General features: G+C 39.0%; 1 protein-coding gene across 2 annotated transcripts in view; it reads right to left on the bottom strand.

Moving 5' to 3' along the window:
* LOC136705579 (inositol polyphosphate-5-phosphatase A) overlaps positions 1–22,063 on the bottom strand; it is a 194,741-nt gene that overhangs the window by 77,499 nt on the left and 95,179 nt on the right. For both annotated transcript variants that reach the window (XM_066679216.1, XM_066679217.1), the window contains 2 exons: positions 6,177–6,240; positions 3,442–3,545 (listed from right to left, as the gene is read on the bottom strand). In XM_066679216.1, the coding sequence (XP_066535313.1) occupies positions 3,442–3,545; positions 6,177–6,240 (168 nt within the window). The remainder of the gene's footprint in view (positions 1–3,441; positions 3,546–6,176; positions 6,241–22,063) is intronic.

The following is a 22,063-nucleotide window of genomic DNA, read 5'->3' as shown; positions in this document are numbered from 1 at the left end:
TATGTAACTGGAGCCGTTTAGTTTTAAGTAATGTTGACTATAAAAATAAGTCAATGTTATCCACCTATAGAGCAGAAATAGGAAAACATCCTCATCTTTTATCATGCTTTTCAATGTTTGGAGGTCTCTCCACCATCCAAACACCTCCAGATGCAGTTTCTCAGCTGAGTATTTGCCAGAGATGGAGTGAGAGAACCCCAGAGTCATTTTGGAGCAAGACACATGGTCTGGTTCCCATTTACTGAGCTAGAGTTGTGTACAAATACTAGATATTATTTCCAGCCAGAACATCACTGTAAATTCAAAGTTAGCAAAGAATAAAGACACCTTGATTTATTTATTGTTATTGTGATTTCTGTCCCTTTCAGTGGCTACAGAGCTGGATCTCCCTTCCTCTATCTAGAAATATTTGAATTATAGCAAAAAAAAAAAAAAAGAAAAAAAAAGTTTTTCCAGAAGGAGGGTAGGAGGTTTGATGGTGACCACAGTTGTATAAGTTTCTAATCTGGTCTGCAGTTCTTACTCGAGATTGACCTCCCTGATTCTGGCTTTGCTGTGCTTCAGACCCAAAAGCCAGAGGAAAGCTCCAAAATCTCTTCTGGTCTCTGTGTCTTGCACTGGATTCACCATTAATAGGATTCTTTTAGAGAAGCAGATGGATGGCGAATCCAGCCTGTTTCATCTACTAAAAGAGGGCATAAATCACAGGGTGGGGAGCCGGACGAAGCTGGGGTTATCACCAGCGCAGCCACCTTACCACAGCCCTGCATTAGAGCATTAGTGAAATTAATTCATCTTTCATAAGAGGTCTGAGCCGTGCTGGTGATCTATGATAACAACCAATCTCTCACTACGAAGTGCCCTGTGTGTGTGTGTGTGTGTGTGTGTGTGTGTGTGTGTGTGTGTGAGAGAGAGAGAAGCACGAGGGAGAGTCCCGAGTCCCCAGTCCCAGCTAGACTACAAAAATCTGCTGGTTTTAAATGGGATAACATTATCTGGAGTGCTGCTCTTGAGAGAATCATCTGAGATTCATAACCCAGCTGCGGAACACACATAAATCAATGCGCAAACTTTGTTTTCTCTTTCCTTCCACCCCTCCCTACCTTGCTCTCCAGTCAACCTTGCTGTTTTTGTTTTGCTAGCGTTCTGTGCAATTATTGTGAATAGTGTAGTGCCTGAATCATTGTAATTGCTTTTAGATCATGTGGAAATGTCACATTTGGATGCCGGGTGGGTGGGGGGGTGGGGAGGTGGTATGGAAGCGAGATGCGTGTGTGTGGCGTGTGCTTGAGTGTGAAGGATGAGGAAATTGGGAGACGCCCGTGAAAGGCCAGCTCTGTCTGCTTTTGCATATATTTGTGGGTCCAGTCACCCGAGCGTGGGTAACTGATGAGCTCAGAGAATCGGGCTGACACACGAGTGGTCTTGCTCTTTATTACTATATCAGCCTCACACACACTGACACTTCCACACAGGGCAACACACACATACATACACACCACAGTAAGCATGAAAAGTCAAAGGACTGCTCCACACATGAAGTCATACAACCCTGTCAGAGCGGACATGTGTTTCTGGCAGGAGATTAAGTAACACATCATGTCTGACACACTGGCAAATTAGTTCCTTTACAAATAAAGCTCTGTAGAAAATGGAACAGACTAATTGTGTAGCTAACGTTTTTTGAGGGCGTGTTCAGAAAAATTGGGCATGGGTTGAATATAAAGATAACAAAAACAAAGCTATTTAAAATTTCTTTACATCCCCATTTCTACAAAAAAAAAAAGAATAAAAAAAAATAAAAAAAATAAAAAAAATAATAATAATAATATTTTTTTTTTATTTGTCGAACCACAAGGCACTTCCACTTCACCTCAACCCATCTTAAATGACCTTAAGCCTAGAGAAGGTAGGTGTTTATATATGGTTTCTTCTGTGCATTTGTGAGTTTTAACTTGCAGCAAACAGTGTTCACAGACAGAGGTTTTAGAAAGTATTTGAGCCCATGCAGTGATTTCCACTACAGAAATATGTCTGTATTTTATTCAGTGCCACCTGAGGGCCCGAAGAACACAGCCAGCCAATACAAGTTTTGGGTGTTGTCCCTTGCATATAGAAATTTCTCTAGATTCTCTGAACCATTAAATTACATTATGTGCTGTAGATGAAGAAATCCCCAACTTCTTTACTATTTTTAAGTTGAGAAACATTATACTTAAATTGTTTTCATTATCTGCCTCTGCTGTCTTTACAGAGTGGTGAACCCCTCAATATCTTTATTCTGAAAAATACATGTCACTCATCCTTCGCATTTTTGTAGCATTACACAGTCTTTTGATCCTGCCCCAACACTTTGTGGAACATGCTGCTGCCAAAATGGGCAAATACTTACTTACTAACAAATTGACTATTTTTTCTGTATTTCTAATTATATTTCATATGTATATAAAAAAAATTTCAGCAGTCCAGCATCACATTGGTAAAACGTTATTCATAATCTGAAGCCCTTCAAAGGAAATATCTATGATTGTGGGGAAACACAGCTTTCTCTTGGTGTTTACATTTGGAAGCTCTGCATTTTTTTCAGGTGGAACGTTATGTTTGAGAGGAAAAAACAAAACAATGGTTGTTTGTACTTGGCTGAAGTTTAACTTCTCTGTAAGTTTATATTCACTGTTTGAAATACCACACAAACTCATTTGTAACTTGAGCTGTTTAGTTTTGTAGGACTTTAAATAATACAGTTAGCTGTCCACTGAATTTGGAGATATTTACAGACATTTAAGTGATCCAGAACAGCAAAAATAGGTCAATGTTACAGAAATAGAGCAATATCTTGGTTCATGCTTTTCAACATTTGGAGAAATGGATAACTAATCACATATTTTGCATTACATGCAATAGACAACTCCTGCAGTAATGCACTGAAATAAAATGAACGGTTACAGTCATTTTGGGTCAGTTATTTTAAAATCTGTGTGTATAAATTTACACTTGGCAGATCTGGAGCAGCTTCAGGCCACAGTGCCAAAGTGTTCTTAAGCTGCAGTGTAAGAGGCTTAGGTTTCATCTGGTTTTGCACATCTCTGTTGATACTGCAACCCTGCTTTATATGCTTTGTGATACTGGAAATGTGACTATATCCGACAAGGCCATAACTATTTTATATGTTGTGAATGGCTTTCACTGTTAAGTAAGACATTCTAAAATTGTCAGTGGCATTAAGCTGATTTCAGGAGAGGTCCGTAAAATGTTAAGCCGTTGAATAAATGCCATCTCTGAAATTACTTTCAGATTTAATTCATATTCAAGAACTGACTACCTCATGTATAGACAATTTCACATAGAGAATTCAGCGTTAATGTAGACTGGCAAAGTGTAGGCAGGTAGCTTATTAACAAACTGTTAAGTCAGAGAGAAGGAAACAAAAAACATACACACCTCAGGAAAGTAGTTTTGAGGAAACTTCTCTTTCTCGAGCATGGACGTGCTCTCTAAAGTGTCCGAGTAGATCTCCTTGCCAACCACCTTCTTGAATTTCTTGGCTACAAAAAATACACATAAGAGTACATTTTCACAAGGCATTATTTAATGAAAAATTATAAACCATGTTTCCAGAGTTGGGAATTTTTTTGGAAAATTAAATAAAAGTTATCTGTGAGCTCGAAAAATGAAAATAATTGATTTCCAATGTTTTGGCTGTCCAACTTGAAATGTAAACACACACACAAATTTTGAAGCCTGCAACGCACTCAAAAACTTGAGACATCGGTAAAATAGGTGTGAAAACTTTGGAATAAATACAGCCACTTGGGTCCGGGAGCACTTAAGGAAAATATTGTCACAGAACACAATTCTCCAAATGTGCATCAAGAAATGCAACCCAAAACTATGACAAGGACCAAGCCATATATTAAATCTATGCAAAAATATTGCTGAGCTCTCTGGACCCAAGCTCTTTGGTAGTCCAAAAGACTGTGGAAATATGAGCTCTGGTCATTTTTTGGGGAGAATTAATAATAATAAAAAAAAGCCCTTGACTTCTCTGTGACAAAGACAAAAGACTTTCATCCATTGTGAAAAGGAGACGTATAAGGGATTTTTAAGAGACACATGCTGCCATTAAGGTGACATCTTTACCTGGGAAGTCCATGGTTATTTCAGCAAGACAATGCCAGGCCTTATTCAGTACATGTGGAGAGTGCTCAGATAGCAATGAATATCTGGCCCAAATGTAGCACACTTTTTCATGCCCCATATTAGGCCTTGAATGAGGGCACTGATTTAGGTCTGGTTGCCTCAGCTTAACCACAGATCCACTTTATATGGACCAGATTTCAGGTCAACAGGTGTCACTACCCAAGTCCACGCTTCTCAAAATAAAAGCTATATGTGCATCACATCACTTTGTTTTTTCCCCTGACTTTGGTTCAATTGTAAAAGTGTCAATATGAACTTGAACCAAAACAGGACTATAACGTAACAAAGTATCACTTTCTTGTTTGGTCCGCAACCAAAGGGAACCAAACTATGCCTCAAAGCACCATAAAAGTGATTATATAATAATGTTACAGGAAGCAAATATTAAATGTTTGTATATTTACAAACTTCTATCAAGTTGGCAGGTGAAAACATTGGAAATATTTCCTTGTACATATGTCTGAAAAATAAAGTTTCACAAGAATATACAAATCATAGATCCAGTTTTTTTTTTATTTGCATTTGACAAATATTCCCAACAAACAGGGTTTATAGTTAGATATAATAAGCATGCTGAAATCTTTCATTTCAGCTCGTTCCAGTGACAGTGCCTTCACATGCCTGGTTCAGGCAACTGCTCCACCTACTGGGTGAGGAAAAAAAAACATTTAAACTGAGAGATGCCTTTATTCATTGATAGAATTTCTAGATGATGAATGAACTATGAATATTCAAACTGATTAAATTTATAAGATTAGCATTGCTTGCAAAATAAATTTTGTGAAAAATGGAAGGTACATACTTTTCACTTCAGGCTTCATTCAATTATACAAGGCTAGTTCTATGTTTGGACCCTCTTCACTAAATGTATCATAATTTTAAAGATATTTTGACCCAAATATCTTTGCTCAAGTGTTTGAAGTATGTACCTGTTTCTTAAAAAGGAATATAATAAATACAAATATTCTGGAGAATTTGGCGATTACAATATTTCCAACAGTTATTGATAGACATTTTTTTGTTTCCTTAGTTTTGGGACACTGTATAATAAGTCATATTGTAAGTATTTTTTGGGGGGGAAGGTCATAAATGAGACATAAAAGTCATTTCAATTATATTAAATTTGCAGAAATTATGTACATTGATAGAGTTTTCAAACTTTGAGAATTTTTACTTTCCTCTTAGATAGAATGCACAATAAAAAAATTTAAAAATCATGCTTACATTTTTTAAATGATATATTTTACTGTAATTGAATCCACAAAGCCTTAAACCCTAGCCACAGATAGCTTAGATTTCTTTTCATTTTTGTCCACTGAACAATCAATCCAATGAGTTATTTCACAGTTTTGTTTTCTTAGCTTCCATCTACAATCCTGATAACTGTTAAAATAAGGAAAACCTTAGGTAGGTATGTTCAAACTTTTCAAAGACTCCCTCTATGCCACTGTGCGCTGCTCATTCAAAATAAATCTTTGTGAAAGACCATTTTAAGAAAGGTGATCAAGAGGCCATCATGCTTGCGACAGGCCATGATTTGATAGAGGTCAGTTTTATCTTGGGAAATGGTCGAAAAAAAAAAGCAGCGTGTGAGGAAGTGTGGGGGTCCCCCAGCCAATGCTGCCCCCTCTTCCTTGTCCTTCACAGGGTGACAGCAGCTAATGCTGACGCTCATGTAATAGGAGCGGCTTTAATTATTGTGACCACAGGGACCCGTGACCTCTGACCACCACCGCTGATGAGGTCACCACTAACTGTCCACTACTTGAGCAAACTATTACCACAGCCTGAAAATCTCATGAATTAAATTCTAATATTAATAAGCATTGCTATTCCTTATTACTAACTTCATTTCTCCAGATTGCTTTTTTTCCCCCTCCAGCCCCGGACGATCACACTATTCTAATGGAACCAGTTAGAGTGATTGAGATGAGTCTCATTATCAGAGACTTGGATTAAGATGTGGAAAGACTTACCTTTGAAATCAAACTGGTGGATGTTTTTCAAGGATTCATGTACAAAGTAGCAACTTCCTAGTGCCTAAAAAATAATTAAAAAAAGAGAGACACATTAGAGAATATTGGAGTGTTTGCAGACACAAGAGCAGACAACTTTCACACGCTCAGTATGGGACAAAGCTACATTTTTGGTTACTGAATGTTATATTCTTTACAAGCTGATAGACCCAGAATGACAGGAAGTAAAAGAAGGCCTTTCCTTTCTCAAACACTTCCTCCACGTATAGAGGGCCACAAAAACCACACACTCACTTCTCTAAAGTGATCAAAACTCCAGCCACCAAATGACCCTGAGCTCAGTGCAGACAACAGGCTCTCCTTTTCTTATGTACCAAATTCAGCACACAAATATGACATGTAAATTATAGATGGGCCTGATTCTGTCAATGCAATCTGAGCCTTTCACAGCAGGCACAGTCAGACGGAGTTTAGCATGACCAAAGATTTACTTCAATAGGATTATATTCTTAATTTTACTGAACAATCAGACAGTTTCCCAGTCTGTAGACAGCCCAAACAAACTCGGCAAGATGGATAGATAGAGTTAGAGAGAGAGAGAAAGGGGGAAGAGAGTGAAGAGGGGGAAGAGGGGGAAAAGAAAAAAAAAAAACTTAGGCTGAGGGATTTGATCCGGTTCACAGTTCACTAGCTGCTTTTGGAAGAGCTTTCTCCCCTTACGCTCTCCAGGCAGCAGATAAAGCCAGGGGAGCCGACTTCTTTGCTCTGAGGCCTCAATGCCACCGAGCCCATTCTCTCAATTGTCCTGTAAACCTCTAGAAGTTCCACGGCTCCACAATAAGGAGGGGGTCACTACAAGAGGAACCCAGCAGAAGGGGCAGGGTAGAGAGTATGAGATGAGGGCAGTCTGTGCAGCTGAACAGCTGATAAAAGGCAGAGATTGGACCATTGACACAGAGAGTGATATAAAGGCAGGGCAAAAAGCTCTGCAAGACGCGTGTGAACATTTCTGAGCAGGTGAGCGTGTGGGTGACAGGAAAACAGCCAAGGTCCTGAGAGCGCCTGGTCTGGACAGAGATGGTCATTAACTATTGGTCATTAATACATAATTATGTATAATTACAGCACATCTAGCGCTTATGCATTTGCTGATTTGGGAAAAACAGGGCGAAGTCCTGCCCATCTCCTTGAAATATCAGCCTACCCGATGGAAAATGTAAACAATGGATAAGAACAGACAACTTGTGGCCTAAAGCATAAAGCTGGTGTCCTCCACTCTCTCTGATTTTTGAAGAGAAACAGAGTGGTATGAAGAAATGGACAGATGGAGAGACAGAATGAGAGCGAGAGGGGAGAGTAAATGTATGTCTTGTCCATAAAAACTTTTAGAAGAACATTTTTAAATGAATTAATATACATTTAAAAGTATACAACTGGTCTCTCTCATTTAAAAATGAATTTTAAACCTACTTCTATCATTCCTTATCTAAGCACTACTCAGTGTGTCTTTGCGTCAGAGGTAAATCAGCAACAGCTAGAGTCTATCAGGCAGACCACTGTCCAAGAACACTGCCAGCCATCCTTTGTTCTGCTGTCACAGAAAGCTATAACCAAATAACCTCTCGGAAAGCAATCGCTGCAAATGGCACTGTCATGATTACTTTGAGCAAATTCCAATTAATCATTTCTCAAATAAATGGTAAACAATTGCGCCTGAGCAGCAGCCTTAGCCATCATAAAATTTCTATATGAGAGCTCTAATAAATTTTTCACATCAGAGTTCAAAACGACTGCCTCGTTTTTCCCCTCTTTGCCGGTCTCCTCCTCCTCCAGAGCCGGGCACTCTTCATGAAGAACCTATTATATTAGCGGCCTGCAATTAATCCATTTGTCTTGAGGCATGACAGCCTCAAAATATTAATTGGAGCCAGAGCGTGCTGACAGGAAGTGCTTATCTTTTATCCCACTGCTTCACAATGGGCCGTGTCAAGCGTATGTTTGTCACGTCCCACGTTATTGATTACCTGCCAGATTCACTTGAAATAATTAAAAGTATATTTTACATATTTATAAACCAGATTGTCACTGGCACTACTTAATTCTCCATTAGTAAAATGCACTCTATTAAGTGCAGCAGGCGGGCCAAGGGATAGGAAGGGAAGTGAGTAATCGCAGTAATTGTAGACAGAAAGACAATAACTAGGCCATAAAAGGCAGATTTTACAGCTGGCCCTAGTATGTCTCTCTCTCTCTGTGTGTGTGTGTGTGTGTGTGTATAAAGACACAGGTAAACTCTCACAGAGCTGTGACTGCATTAGAGGCAGCTAAACAGAAAATTCAAAAACCACAGTGAGCTCTGGTTCTTGCAGAGAGTCCTCAAAGTCGGCACAAAGTTTATACTTTTTTTTTTATTTGTATATGCAATACTGTAACATAAGACTTTCCCATCAGAATGTAGACATTTAAGCAATGTTCCATTTAATTGTTTATGTGCATTTAAAACCAGGACTGCAACTAATACTAATACTAAGTTTAGTTCGTTCTGTGACCGAGCTCGTTACTCAATTCGCTCGTATATCAAAGTTTAATTTTCCCATTAAAACGAATTGAAATGCTATTAATCCGGTCCAGCCCCAATAACCACACCATTTTAAAAAATTACTTTATAAATAACAAATGATGTATATGAAAAAAATAATACTTAATAAAAGAGAATGTAAAGAAATAAACTGGTTTTATTAAGTGTATTTACATTGAAGATCAGATGAAGACACTATCTCTTAACTTACTCGCTACACACTTAATGCTACAAAAAACAGCGGTACGACAGAAATGCTTATACGACAAGATAACCAAATGAACTGAGTGCTCGCTGGGCTACCTAGTGGCAGGAGGCATAAGCTTGCTTACTTGCAACTCAGATCTCGGCTCAAAAGAAGAAAAAAATAAAATAAAATAAACCCCACCTAGCAATGGCTCGTATCTTGGAAAATTCGTAAGTTGAGTCACTCGTAATTCAAGGTTTCCCTTGAAGGATTTCATGAAATGGCTCAGAAGTTTGATGTTGGATCTTGGAATGACATCCCTTTTTGACACAACCACCTGACTAATACAAATTAAATAAAATGCAGCTGGAACGTTGTAAAGAACACAGATTGTAAACCCAGTAAACAGTGCTTAAATGTACCATTTTTATATAAAAAACAATAAAATTAGAATAAAAATATACATGTCTGTGGTGTTATAATTTTACATTGTAGCTACCATAAAACAATATAAAATGTCCTCAGAGTTTAAGTGTTGTTACAATTAAACTCATTCATTAATTAATCTTTTTATAAAAATATCCTTACCCAGGGTCAGCCCTGCAGATATCACCAGGCTTAAACAGTCTGAAAAATGTTTGAACAACGCAGTCTTCTCCATTACAGTATGCTACAGAGTAGGCTCTAACTAAGCTGCACTTATTGAAGAAAAAAGAGGCAGAAATCTTGTGACCTTTAATGGATTTTCTGCATTCAATTTGAAAAATGAGCCATAAAGCAAACATAAATGTACTCATTTTTCTGCAGTGCTATGGTTCTTGCAGAGTGCTGTCGTCAGTCCCCAGAAAGCAGGCACACACTCTGCATTGACATTAGTGGGTCAAAAGCTCAAGACAGGGGTCATGCTGCTAGTAACATGGGATGGTGTCTATAGGTAGCTAATTGGGAGGTGTAATATAACATTGTGTACGGAAAAAAATGCACAGTAGACAACTAGAGGACACAGATAGTGCTGAAACTGTGAAATGTTAATAGTTGATTCCAGACAGAAAGGCTGTAATGGCTACTGTTTATTAATCTCAACTCATAATTAAGAAGATGTGAGGCATTTGTTATAAAGCTTGGGACAAAATTGTAAGTGCAAATTCCATGATTAAAAGACAGCAAACTTTTTACTCCAACTCTAAATAAAATAATAATTTAATTAATTAAAAATTGTGAATAACTGCACACTGAGGTGCTATATAACTCATTTTATATGACCGCCATCTTAACATCCAGAGGGAGCATTAAGTGGGCAAAATATGGAAACAGCTACAGAAGGTGACTTACTGGACTAGGGCTGGGGTATCCACTTTTTTCATACTGTCGTACCTTCTCAAAATATTAAGACAGTATACGACATTACCAGGTGTTGGGGGTGCACCAACTGGCTGCTCTGGGTCTCATATCTCTCAGCAGAAAGTCGGGTGAATGGATTGCGCTGCGCCTTGCGGCCTGACAGTGCACACTGATACACATGCTGACAATAAAAACTGGAGAGAAAGTGAAGACCAGCAACTGGTGCTGAATGAAAAGAAAAAAAAATGCAACATTAGACCATGACATAACAGCCACATTCCAACACCATTTCCACAGTGATGCTGGTTCTAAACTCAATGTTTCTATGGGCCTCATCAGGCCGGGTTCTTGTAGCAGGCCTGTAGTGTGCACCCTGTCTTTAATCATGAATTTAATCATGAACCACAGCTTATGAAACAAGTTCTCAAGACTAAAAATCAGAAATATCTATCATATATTTAAACATGTATTTTCATTTATGCTTACACTCAAACACCTTAATTTGAGACACACACTGTAACCTGAGCACAAGTAGCAGTGACATGTTTAAAATGTAAAATTGTAGCTGTAAGTCCCACACCGACAAGGGCCCCTTCAGGTCATGACACATCAGTGGTGCATCCAGTCTGTTTGCAAATAAGAGCAAGTGACAGAGGAACTTTAAATGAGAGTTTTCTCTGTGTATCTAGTCAAGACATCCTGCAGCAGATGAATAATAGACAGAGTGGCTCAATACTCTGAATACTCAATCAATGAGTGAGGGCTGCTCTGCAAACACATATGGCCAAGGATGGAATGGGGGCAAGGGCTTCTCAATCTGATTTTTTCTGTGGAAAAGCCACACCTGGTATTGACATGTTCTTTCTTTCTCCCTCCTTCCTTCTTTCCATTGCTTTCTTTTTCCCCTATCTTTGCTTCTGTGTCTTGTTCTGTCTTGCATTCTGTCTCTCTCTCCCTCTCTCATGATTGCTGAGGATGACAAACAGCCTGTTTGTGCAGTATTGGCGGTTTGTCCAGGTCTGCTCAGGAGGTGCTGGCTTGCTCTAGATACAGAATACCAAGTGTTGCTCTGTGTACTCATGTTTTTTTTTTTAGCCAAAGTTCTCTTCAAGGCCAGGCTGTGAAGCCTAACTAACTTTAGACTGGCTCTAAGTACCTCCAGTTTAGGATGACGTTAACAGGACAATGTTTTATTAGTTAGTTCACAGCCATAAGTATAAGTGAATAAGATTTCATGTTGTACAATGTAAATAACTGTGTGACATGTAGTCCAAAAGAGGACGACACTACAACTTGAAAAAGTTTTCAGCCAAGAATGTAGAATTGGGTCGGGACAGCAGTGACATGTCCCTGTAAATATCCAGTGACTGCTGAATTGTCCATAGCAATGATTTTGGAAAAACAATAAAATACAATGTCCCACACTGCTAACAGGGTTTGCCATGTGTTAGAGGCTGTTGCAGTAAAGAGCTAAAGTGCTATACAGAACTGGTGGCAGCTCTAAATACATGTGGTTATTATTATATTATTAATTATTATGTGTGTGTGTGTGTGTATGCGCGCCTAATCAATCAAGATACAAAAAATAAATAAATAAATACAAATCTAATCTAAGCCCAAACCTTCCCACAGATTGCAAAGTTCAAAAATCGCAAAAAAAAAAAAAAAAAATTTGCAAAGACAGGTATAAAAATGTAACAGAACAGTGAACCACATACATACAAATATCGCATATGACAAAACAAAACTTCGGCTCAGACACAGTTTTTAATTAAATGTAAATGCAGATCTTAATGTTTAGTACGTTAATAAATGGTATTTCTTTTTTTAAGCTGGCCTAGAGAACTATTGTATGTGTCTCTTCCAATGTTAAGATCAGATCTACGCCCTTTGTTTCAGCTATCGTTTTTCAAAGTCACTTTATCTGAATCTAACTGCAAGAACTACTCAGTCACCTGAACTGCACACAGAACAAAACTTACTCAGAGTTTCGGATAAGAGCATCACCTGAATCTTCACATCACTTTGAATGATTGCAGGGTTAATCATCACTGAGGCTGTTTAGACATTCTGTTGTAGTCAATATACAGAAAAAGAGTAACATACTATAAGGAGGGGGGGGGGGGGTGGAGGGAGAGTAACTGAGCAGAAAAACAGAAATCAAAATTGGGATGGAACTGGGGCAGACTGAAAGAGTGCCTCTCTCATTTTGTTAAAATGTCTCCTACACTCCAGTGGCATGCTCGTATGATTGATCTGTAAACCGCTGATTTTATTTCCCCTTTTTGCGGAAAACGTTATGGATGGGCCTAAACAAGGCATAATTGGCCAAACCAGCAGCCTGCGCAGGACCTGCCAACAATTCAACCCACTCCCAAGGTTGGCCGCCCTGGCGGGGAAATATTGTGCATTAATTTCATTTAGTCTCTCCTTCCAACATCCAATGGTAGAAGTTAATTAAATTGCTTGTCCATTGTGTTCATCCACTTACAAAGTTAATGATATTGTGCAGGGGGATTAAAGAGCATTTTATAAAGCGCACGGGATGGGAGCTGGCAGCCTCTACATTGCCCGGCTGAACCCTGTCAGTTGTGGAGGCTGGCGGCCCCCATAATTAGCAGTGAAATGGATGCTTCCATCTGCCAATTTCCTGCCATGCTCATCAGTCGTGCCGAGGGCCCTCCAACCTGGCCGCTCGCAGGGGTCTAAAGCAATAAAGCCATCATGCCAATGACATTCAACCAGGAAGAATGAGAGGAGGAAAAATCATAATACAACTATACATAATGTGAGTCAGACTTTTAAAGAGGCATTTTAGAATGCCAGGGTCTCTTCCTTCCTTTCACTTTTTACTCTCCACAACGCATATACTTTTGCTCTCAAAACTGATTAAGTGCTATGTCACGTCTTGTTTGAATAATTTTGGATTATAATTTCTGGCTTATTATATATGATAAAGTTATATAAAAGCAGACCTGTGGTAGAGATACTAAACCAATTTCACTTAAGGGCCAGTACCTAATGGCTGAGATTGTGGCATAAAATATCAAAATTAACATGGTGAAAGCAGCAATATAGTCACAATTACAACAGGTTCCACAAAACATTTTGCAGAGTTAAGAAGACTCTTGAGTGCAGGATGCATTTCCCAACATAAAATATAGTTAAACTGAAGCAATGACTGAATGTTTGAAGCCAAGAAGGTTGAAGAGTATGTATTTCAAATACACCCAAGCCCGCAAATTCAGCATGTTTTTACGATGGCATAAAAACAGCACATCAGCCTAGATGAGATTTCACCTGTGGGGCCTGTTCATGGTTCGGTATCTTCGCTTATAGTACATTCTGTGCGGGCAAATAACAACATACATCAGGGGTGTAACAAATCCATCTGCTCCGATCCCGTTTTTATTATGGTATTTTTTTGATCAAAACCTGATTTTGTCAATTGTTTGTACAATTGTACACAACGTACAAAGAAACATGTCTTCCCATTAAATATCTCCTTAGCAACAAGCACATACACACGCTAGTGTACTAGGGGCAATGAACGCACACTTGGAATGGCGGACAGTCATCCCCGGCCCCCAGGGGACTGTTGGGGGTTGGTACCTTGCTCAAGGGCACCTCAGCCATGGATTAAGAGAGGAGGATAGAGCTGTTCCTTCTCTCCTCACACCCAATTTTCCTGCTGGTCAGGGGGATGGAACCAGCGACCTTCCAGTCCCAAGCCGCCTTCTTTAACAGACTTGGCAGCCCCTTCTAGCACTGAAATCAGTGAGTCTAAATTTCCATCCCCATCTTTGTTCTTTTGCGGATCACATACCTGAATGAAAGGGAAGTATGTGTAGAAGTTTATTCTGTATGTAAAATAATGAGGAATATTTTTGCATGGTTTGCTGGCTAGATTAAGCATTGTCAGCTTAGTGAGTTTGGTTTAATTCCCTGGTATTTGTCGTGTTTTGGTGTGATCTGTGTATAAGATCTAAGCTTAATTTTAATTGTCACTTGGTAGAAAGATATGAGATGTACGAAGAAGAGCTCTCATCTGTGCCAGTCACTGACCTTTTTGCCAACAAATTTCAAATATTCCCTTTAACACAAATGAACATTACATTGGTTTACTTTTATTTATAAATGAAACCCATACACATACACTCTCCTTCAGGAGAAAAACATATGTAACTTTGTTGTAGAAGTATGTATTCTCAGGCTCTTGTGCTCCCACATTACTGATACAGAGGTAATGGCTGCCTCATGGTGCTTTTTTTATATTGCAGTGTGATCAATAGCAACAAGCCTAAATATTATTTGCATATATATATATATATTCCCAATCACATCCTGAACTGAACACACAGATCTGGTTTCAGCCAGAAGCATTACATCACTTACTTATATGTTACATCATGAAAGGGACAACACTTGACAGTTGTCTTGGTGTGTCGATGCCCTAATAGCTAATACATAAAGACCATAAGACTTTGCACATATCAGCAATCAACGGTTAGGTGTACCACAGAAATATATCATTCCATCTTAGAAAGCAATCAGCAGTTTCCATATATTAAAAGGGCAACTGCTTCAGAAACCAAAGATTGCCTCTGAAACCTCAATCCTCAAATAAACCAGTACTTTAAGCAAGTGGCATGGTGAATAACCACTCTGTCTAAGTAAATATGAGCCACTCAGCTAATCTCATCATTCCCTGAAGGCCCACGTACATGATGAATATTATCTGTGTTATTAGATTTGCCAAAAAAGAAAAATCAAAGGCTGAACAATGGAGGGATCCATTAGTAATTAAAATGACATTACCTCGCTCCCTCTGTCCACTTCATGTGGGTCTGCCAAGGCCATCATTTAATTGTTTCAAATGCCAGGGATAAAATGCTTTTAATATACTTAGGCTCATTAATGTAAATCATATTCCACTATGGATGTCCAGTAATTAAAAAGAATATTTCAACTTGTGTCATTCACTTTTTTCCACCATCCCAAAGGTATCCTCAATAGATAAGGACTTTTAGAAATGACGGTTTAAAAGGCCATTGATTTTCTTTTCTTTATTTTCTGCTTTTGAGGATATTGTTAATGTTGACAATCAATGTTCATCAATCTAAGTTATCGTGCTATTTAATATGTGCCCTGCTGCTATGATCGTCTGCATTGTATCTGATTTGATTAGAAGAAGATTGGATCAGACTGAAGAAAAGCAACAAAGCCTTCCATGGGCAAAGGAGATATGCATGAGACATGACAGGCAAGATTCCCACACAAATATGTTCATATTAAGCTGGACTTAAATTATGAATAGGTTCATATCTATAGGTGTTTATAGGACAGTATCTAGATGACCCTGAATACTGCCCACAGTAGATCAATCTAGCCATCTGTCTGACATGATCTTGACAGGCTGTAGACTAGGTAGGCCACTGGTCACGCGTCCAAGAAAGAGCTTTTGATTTGGACCTTATGTGCTCTTCACTGAGGTCTAGTGTCCTTGCTATGACATACTGCCCTCCCAGGTTGTGCAATAGGAAACAGCTTTATAGCAGTAGTCCACAATAAAATATACTTCAGTGAGACATCTTCAGGCCATACATCAGTCCGTTCTGGGAGGGATTTATCTGTATGTTCCTCAATTTTTTCTCCGCATGTCCCTTCTCTTCCTAATCCCTCCATTCACACAAGGCTCCTGCAAAATGAGACAACATGCCCCCTGGACAGAACGGCTATCAAACACCATTTTTATACGACCACGTATCTCTACGATCAAAGTATCAACTGTGGAGCTGTTTTGGCCTACAAATCGGTCAGTTTCGACCTCGAGATGCGGAGCATAATCTACCTCTTTTCTGAAGGGCACATTGAATTTGGGAGCTTTAAAGAGTCCGCTGAGAAAAAGAATCAGTCTGCGAGTGAAGTAGGCCTCCTTTCCACAGATACTGCCAGAGGCGTTTTGGGGACACAAACAGTGAGCACAGAGCCGTGAAGCTTTAGAGAGAGCCGAGAAAAAGCCCAGTCGCTCTTTCTCGTCCCGGCTAAGTCCCGGCTCTGGATGGTATTTGTGGCGTCTTTGTCTTTATGTAAAAACGGATGCCTGCCAATGATGTGTTATGTAAAGTTGGCCAGGCTTGATTGAAATGGCAGGATATCCTCCATGCTAGCTTAGTTATACTTCAGTGCATCGACAGAGAGAAAGAGGGAGAAAGAGAGGGCATGGGGAGGCTGCATGAGCAGTTGGTGGAAAGGTTTCTCAAACAAAATTTATTGGGGGTGGGGGTACTATAATAAATGTGATAAATAAAGAATAGAAGAGTTTCTGTACGCAGATGTTCTTTCAGTTCATTTGGAGAATCATAAATTGAAGCCGTTCCCAGACTTTCTGAGAAGAAGGCCTAGAGAGGAGGACCAGTGAGAAGGGTGGCAGAAATGTTCAAAAACGTCTGTTTGGGCAAAAAATAAAAAATAAAAACACCAATTTCATAAGCAGCTGACTGAAATATAATTTTGAGTTTGTGGTGTAATAAATAACCTACCTTTAATCATGTTTATTGTAGTTTTAATATTGCAAAATTCATACCATGTATATTACATGTACTTACAAGTGTCATTAACTCATTTCCAGTTCGTGTATCTACATTGCTCTTGCACATTCTCAGCACGTTACTTTATTTTTAACTGATAATTATTATTGACTGCACATTGCCATGACTACAACAATCAAATGTTTTGTTTCAGAAGCTCAGAAGCAATTCTTTAGAACGACCATTTCCCAAAGGTGATGTTCGTAAGCGTCATTCTCCTTCTGCCTCACTGACTAAGCCACGGCTGAAAAAAAAAGGCATTTGGGAGTTTTTTATATTGTTGAGAGACTACTGAAAGTTTAAAAAAAGCATGAGGACATTGCTCTTTCCTTCTCCATATTGTTTAATATTAACTTGTGTTTGCTGTAACATATTACAAAAGGTGTAACTGTATCCAAATTCAGGAGACTACTAACAGCATAAAAGTAAAAACGTGCTGAAATTGCAACAAAACCAAATAGCTCGGGTTACAAATGAGATTCTGTTATATCTCAATCACTGAATGAAAACATACAGACAAGCTAAAAGGTCAGCCACCTACAAGCTACTTCGGTTTCTTACTTCATCACACAGTTCCACCTTAAAAGATGTGAAGCTTCAGAACAAACACATCCTGGAGGTGAAGTTTGTTTTGCTGTGATAACAGTTCACCAGAATGGCAGACGTTGTCATTAAGTATCAAGTGATGAACTTATGGGGAACTGAACAGAGCTTGGGTTCAAACTTGAACAATTTAATTGCCTTTCTTTATTATTGACACTGATGGTTACTTACTGGTAAAGTGTCTCAAGGTTTTTGATACATTTCATAACAAGGGGAAAGAAGCATGGCAAAAAGCAGCTTTCATTAGGCCTATTGAACCCAAAGCGGCGGCAAATGTTAAAGCCCTGCATCTTCAGCCAAGAAAGGAGATTGGCTCAACATGTTGAGCAAAAGCACAGGAATGCAATTAGCCTGTTAAAATTAAGAAGCTGAATTTAAACTAGCCAGTAAATATTTTGGAGTAAAACATTCAATCTAATTACAGAATGCTTTAATGAGGTAGTAATTAACCGAGGACAACCGTGAACAAGAAAGCCATTGTGGGTGAAACTTGCACATGAGATGTGGTGACCCGGGGAGTCTTTGTGCATGATTAAAGCCCACTTGGAAAGCATTAGAATCTGAAATATGGTTATGTTTACTCTATGGCCTCATGAGCCAGCGTTTCCCTGTGCCACAGAAGTTCACACTGAGGTTTCGAACCCTCTCAGCCAGGTGGCCTGTGAATGACACCCATTCAGTTCTGTACTTCTCCTTCACTCTCTCCCTATTTCTCCCACTGTCAGGTTCAGTCAGTCTTTTGGACAGTATTCTGTAAGTCACATGGGGTATCGTCTAAGAAATTAAAGCCTCTGCTGACTGATGTAGTTTCCTAAACCACCTTCAAGAGGGCATAGCAATATTCTATGCATAATATCCACCATAAACAACAGTCTTCCGGCTTGTTTTTGACCCTTTTACTGGCATGCTTCATAAACAAATCATTTCTTATGAGGTCTTTTCTCAATCAGTAGGTCACTCTCTAAATGACCCTCATAACCTTGAACAGACTGTATTAATTTCCCTGACAAAAATCAATTTGAGAGGGTACGGGCGAGAGAAGAAAGAGCTCATTATGGGTCTCGGAGACGCCATCCTCTCTTATTAGGAGCGTCTAGTTCATTTATGAGACACGCTTTACCGCTGTTAGGATGAGGTGGGAGACACGGTCATTGTTCATTTCCCCGACTCGGGTTAAAAGCCACTTAAAATCAATTGGCCTGTGTATGTTTAATACTGTTAGAAAATGAGAGGCTAAAACCATTTTGGTGATTTGCAGCATGTTTATCTTCCAGTAACCACAAGAGGAAAGCATAAGAGGCTGATATGGTTTTAAAATACAGCAATAATTATGTAAGATATATACACTAGCTCTCAAAGGATTAGTGACAGATAACTGTTCAGAACAAACTGCCATGTTCTCTTTACTGTTTTTTTTTTAAGCATAAAACTTAACATATTTATTGTAATAGCAATTAAGCAAGTACATAGTTAGCTGCATAGAACTTGACGTTCATTAGAAAAAAGGCAAGAGAAGACACTCAATCCTTTCAGTTGTGTGCATCTTGTGTAGACTGATTAAAATATGCTTCAACCCTCGGGGGTCTATGAATGTGCCCATGAATCAAGTTCAGTATTTATGTAGTTTTTATGAAAACCTTTATAATAGATTAATAATATGTGATAATACAATCCAGAATATTTTTTTCGAACATTTCCTTAATCTGCAGAGCCTGCCCCTTCGATTACATCTTACCATGACATCGTACAAGTTATGAGGCTATAAAAAATGGGATGAGATACACAAGATACACATCGTCTGCCTCTTAATGTGTATATTTGGTGGATTCATGGGTCTGTCTACAGTTTGTGTAAAACTGATAAATGGGCATCCCCGAGTAAAGATACATTTTCACAGGAGATTTAAATACATTTCTAAAATCAGTGTTTATTCAGATTTAGGGCCAAATTATCTCTTTTCACTGCAATGTAGGTCAAATGGACATCATTATACAGAGGGTTGAGATTGTCATAGGGCTGGACAATAATTCAATATCAATATGTATGTCAATATAAAATGTTTCAATAACAATGATCTGATTTTTAAACACATTTTCCATATACATTATTTACAGCATCTATCATTGACTGACTCTCATTATAGGGTGCAGGGTTCAGTTCATTGCACTCAATTTTAAAGTGAGTTTAAAAACATATATATTGAAAAAACAAGTAGTCGGATAGTGATGCTTCTAGTTTTTCTGTAAATCTTATATAATTATATATTTTGGCCATATCATCCAGCCCTACCTGAACATGGTGATATGAAACATTATCATTAACAAGTGCATTTAAATCTGACATTCAGAATATTAATCAAAGAATATTTTTGGATAATTTTATACCATTCTGAGGATGTTTCCTCACCATTTGCTGGCTCTCCAGTTTGTTTGCATGCTGGAAACTATTCTAATGTGTTTACGAAGTCCCAGTGTGAATAAATGGCAAAAATAAATAAATAAATAAAAATTAAAAAGTAAAAAACAAAGGGTCTTGTTCCAATATGTTAGGCTAGGCTTCTCTGCTCACAGCAGAGAAAATGCATCTGGAGGTTTTTAGACAATGAACAGACTTGAAGAGACGTAAAAACAGCCATTTTTTTCTTTAAAAACACTGTTCCCCCTTTAAAGATGCTGAGATTCTGAACGAGGAAAAAAAATAATATGCACTTCCCCAGAAATGTCAGCGTTGTCTTTTTAAGAGAATGTGACAGAATGCCTTCTCAAATTTTTTTATGGAATGTATTAATTCTCCAAATACTGTGTTTGGAGAGATAAACAAAACACTATATAACTTCATTAAAGTGTAAGCCAAAAAAAATAAAAGTATATTAATAATAATAATAAACAGCTGAAAGTTCAGAGCGCAACTAGCAGATGGAGAGTCAGTGGTACAGAGAAAATGAAAAAATGAATGACAAAAGCATAGGTTTTATCAGAATTAGAGAGTCAGTGAGTTGTGGTAGGCAAGCAGGAAAGGAGTCCAGTCTGGTATGTGCTTTAAATTTGATGCACAATACCTGCTAATTCGATTAAGTGCCTGTCGCGAGTGGTGCCTGGTTATGGTTGATGTAAATGCATGGCTGTTTGACTAAACAATGCAGGAGCATTAGAATAAGGTGATTGGATAAGAGAGGAGAGTGAAAGGCTCAAGTCAGAACGCACAGGGCCCTGCCAAGTCCATTATGGGTATTGAAGACATCCCATGATCTGAAAGCGCAAGCTTCCAGTGCCCGCAGAGAAGGTGGTGGTGGTCAGGGTTCGGTCTTCATCGCTGAAATTGGTCCACCTTAGGTCCCCACGGTGCAGGTAATATAATAAAATGCTGTGATGGAAACAACCTGCTTAAACAGACCAGCCAGGTCTCATCAGGACATTCACTTCTCACCCTCTTAAATAAATGCATCTATTTGAAAGTAAATGAGATGGAGACAGAAAATGAAAAGCAGGACTGCTGAGTGAAACCAGCACTTCAGAGATGCACAGCTCCTGCATGATTTTACCTGTTTTTGTGTTAATTCTTTCCAGTTCACCATCAAAGTGAAATAATCTCACCGTTCTCACTTATTAAATTCCCATATTTCTGCTCTGAATCTCAGAATCTGCTCATTTTATTGTATTTTTTTTTTAAAGCTGGGAACGTATGTGGGGTCACTACCTCTGGCTATAATTACAGCCTACTGGTCCAGGTAGAGAAAAAAAATACCATCATTACTTCTTTTACCTGCCGAGAAATGAGTGGGATTTAAGATAACGATTTCTCTGCACTATTAACCACACGTACGTGACCTATCACTGCTGGGCCTCGGGGGAGAGCTCCTCTCACTCGCCTCAGAATCACGAGCAAGGGATAAGAGTAGGATGAGAGAAAATGAGTGAGGGAACACACTTTTCCTCTGTCCAGGTTGTTTGGATTAGTGGCTGATGGCTCCCTGAAGATGTTCCACCCTCCTCCTCCTCATGCTGTCCCCACTGCTTCACTCCCCCACACTTTCATCTCTTGTATAAGACACCTGTGCAGGTTTCCTGCAGGTTGTATCTCTGTGTGTGTGTGTGAGAGAGAGAGAGAGAGAGAGAGAGAGAGAGAGAGAGAGAGAGAGACGAATAGGACGGAGGGGTTGGTGGGGTGGGGGGGATATATACACTTTAGCAGTGAAAAGGTCAGGCAGGCGGGACGAAGCAGGCAAACATGGCCAAGCAAGAGCAGGGGTGTGCGGATGAATCACAGGAGACTTGGTGCATGGCAGTGAATGAGTAACCCAAACCCCATTATTGCCCTCTTCCCCGGCAGGGCCCAGATTCATGCTGCTGCATGCTGCCAGTTCATTAGCGGGAAATATTCTTCTTCTGCAGAGCCACAGGCCCCTTGAGGCACCCCAGAGGGCCCAGAAACCCTGTTTAATTCCACATCATCTGCTCTACAGTGGGCTTTAATCTGGGCCTGTGAGATCAATACTATATCAGTGTAAATTAAAATGACAATTTCAAAGTAATTAAGCTGCTTAATGCTCAATTCAAATGTCATTATTTGCACAAGAGGGGAAGCAAAG

This window comes from Hoplias malabaricus, chromosome 8 (genome assembly GCF_029633855.1).
Source record: "Hoplias malabaricus isolate fHopMal1 chromosome 8, fHopMal1.hap1, whole genome shotgun sequence".
Lineage (NCBI taxonomy): Eukaryota > Metazoa > Chordata > Actinopteri > Characiformes > Erythrinidae > Hoplias > Hoplias malabaricus.
This window is presented reverse-complemented; position numbering and strand designations above follow the sequence as displayed.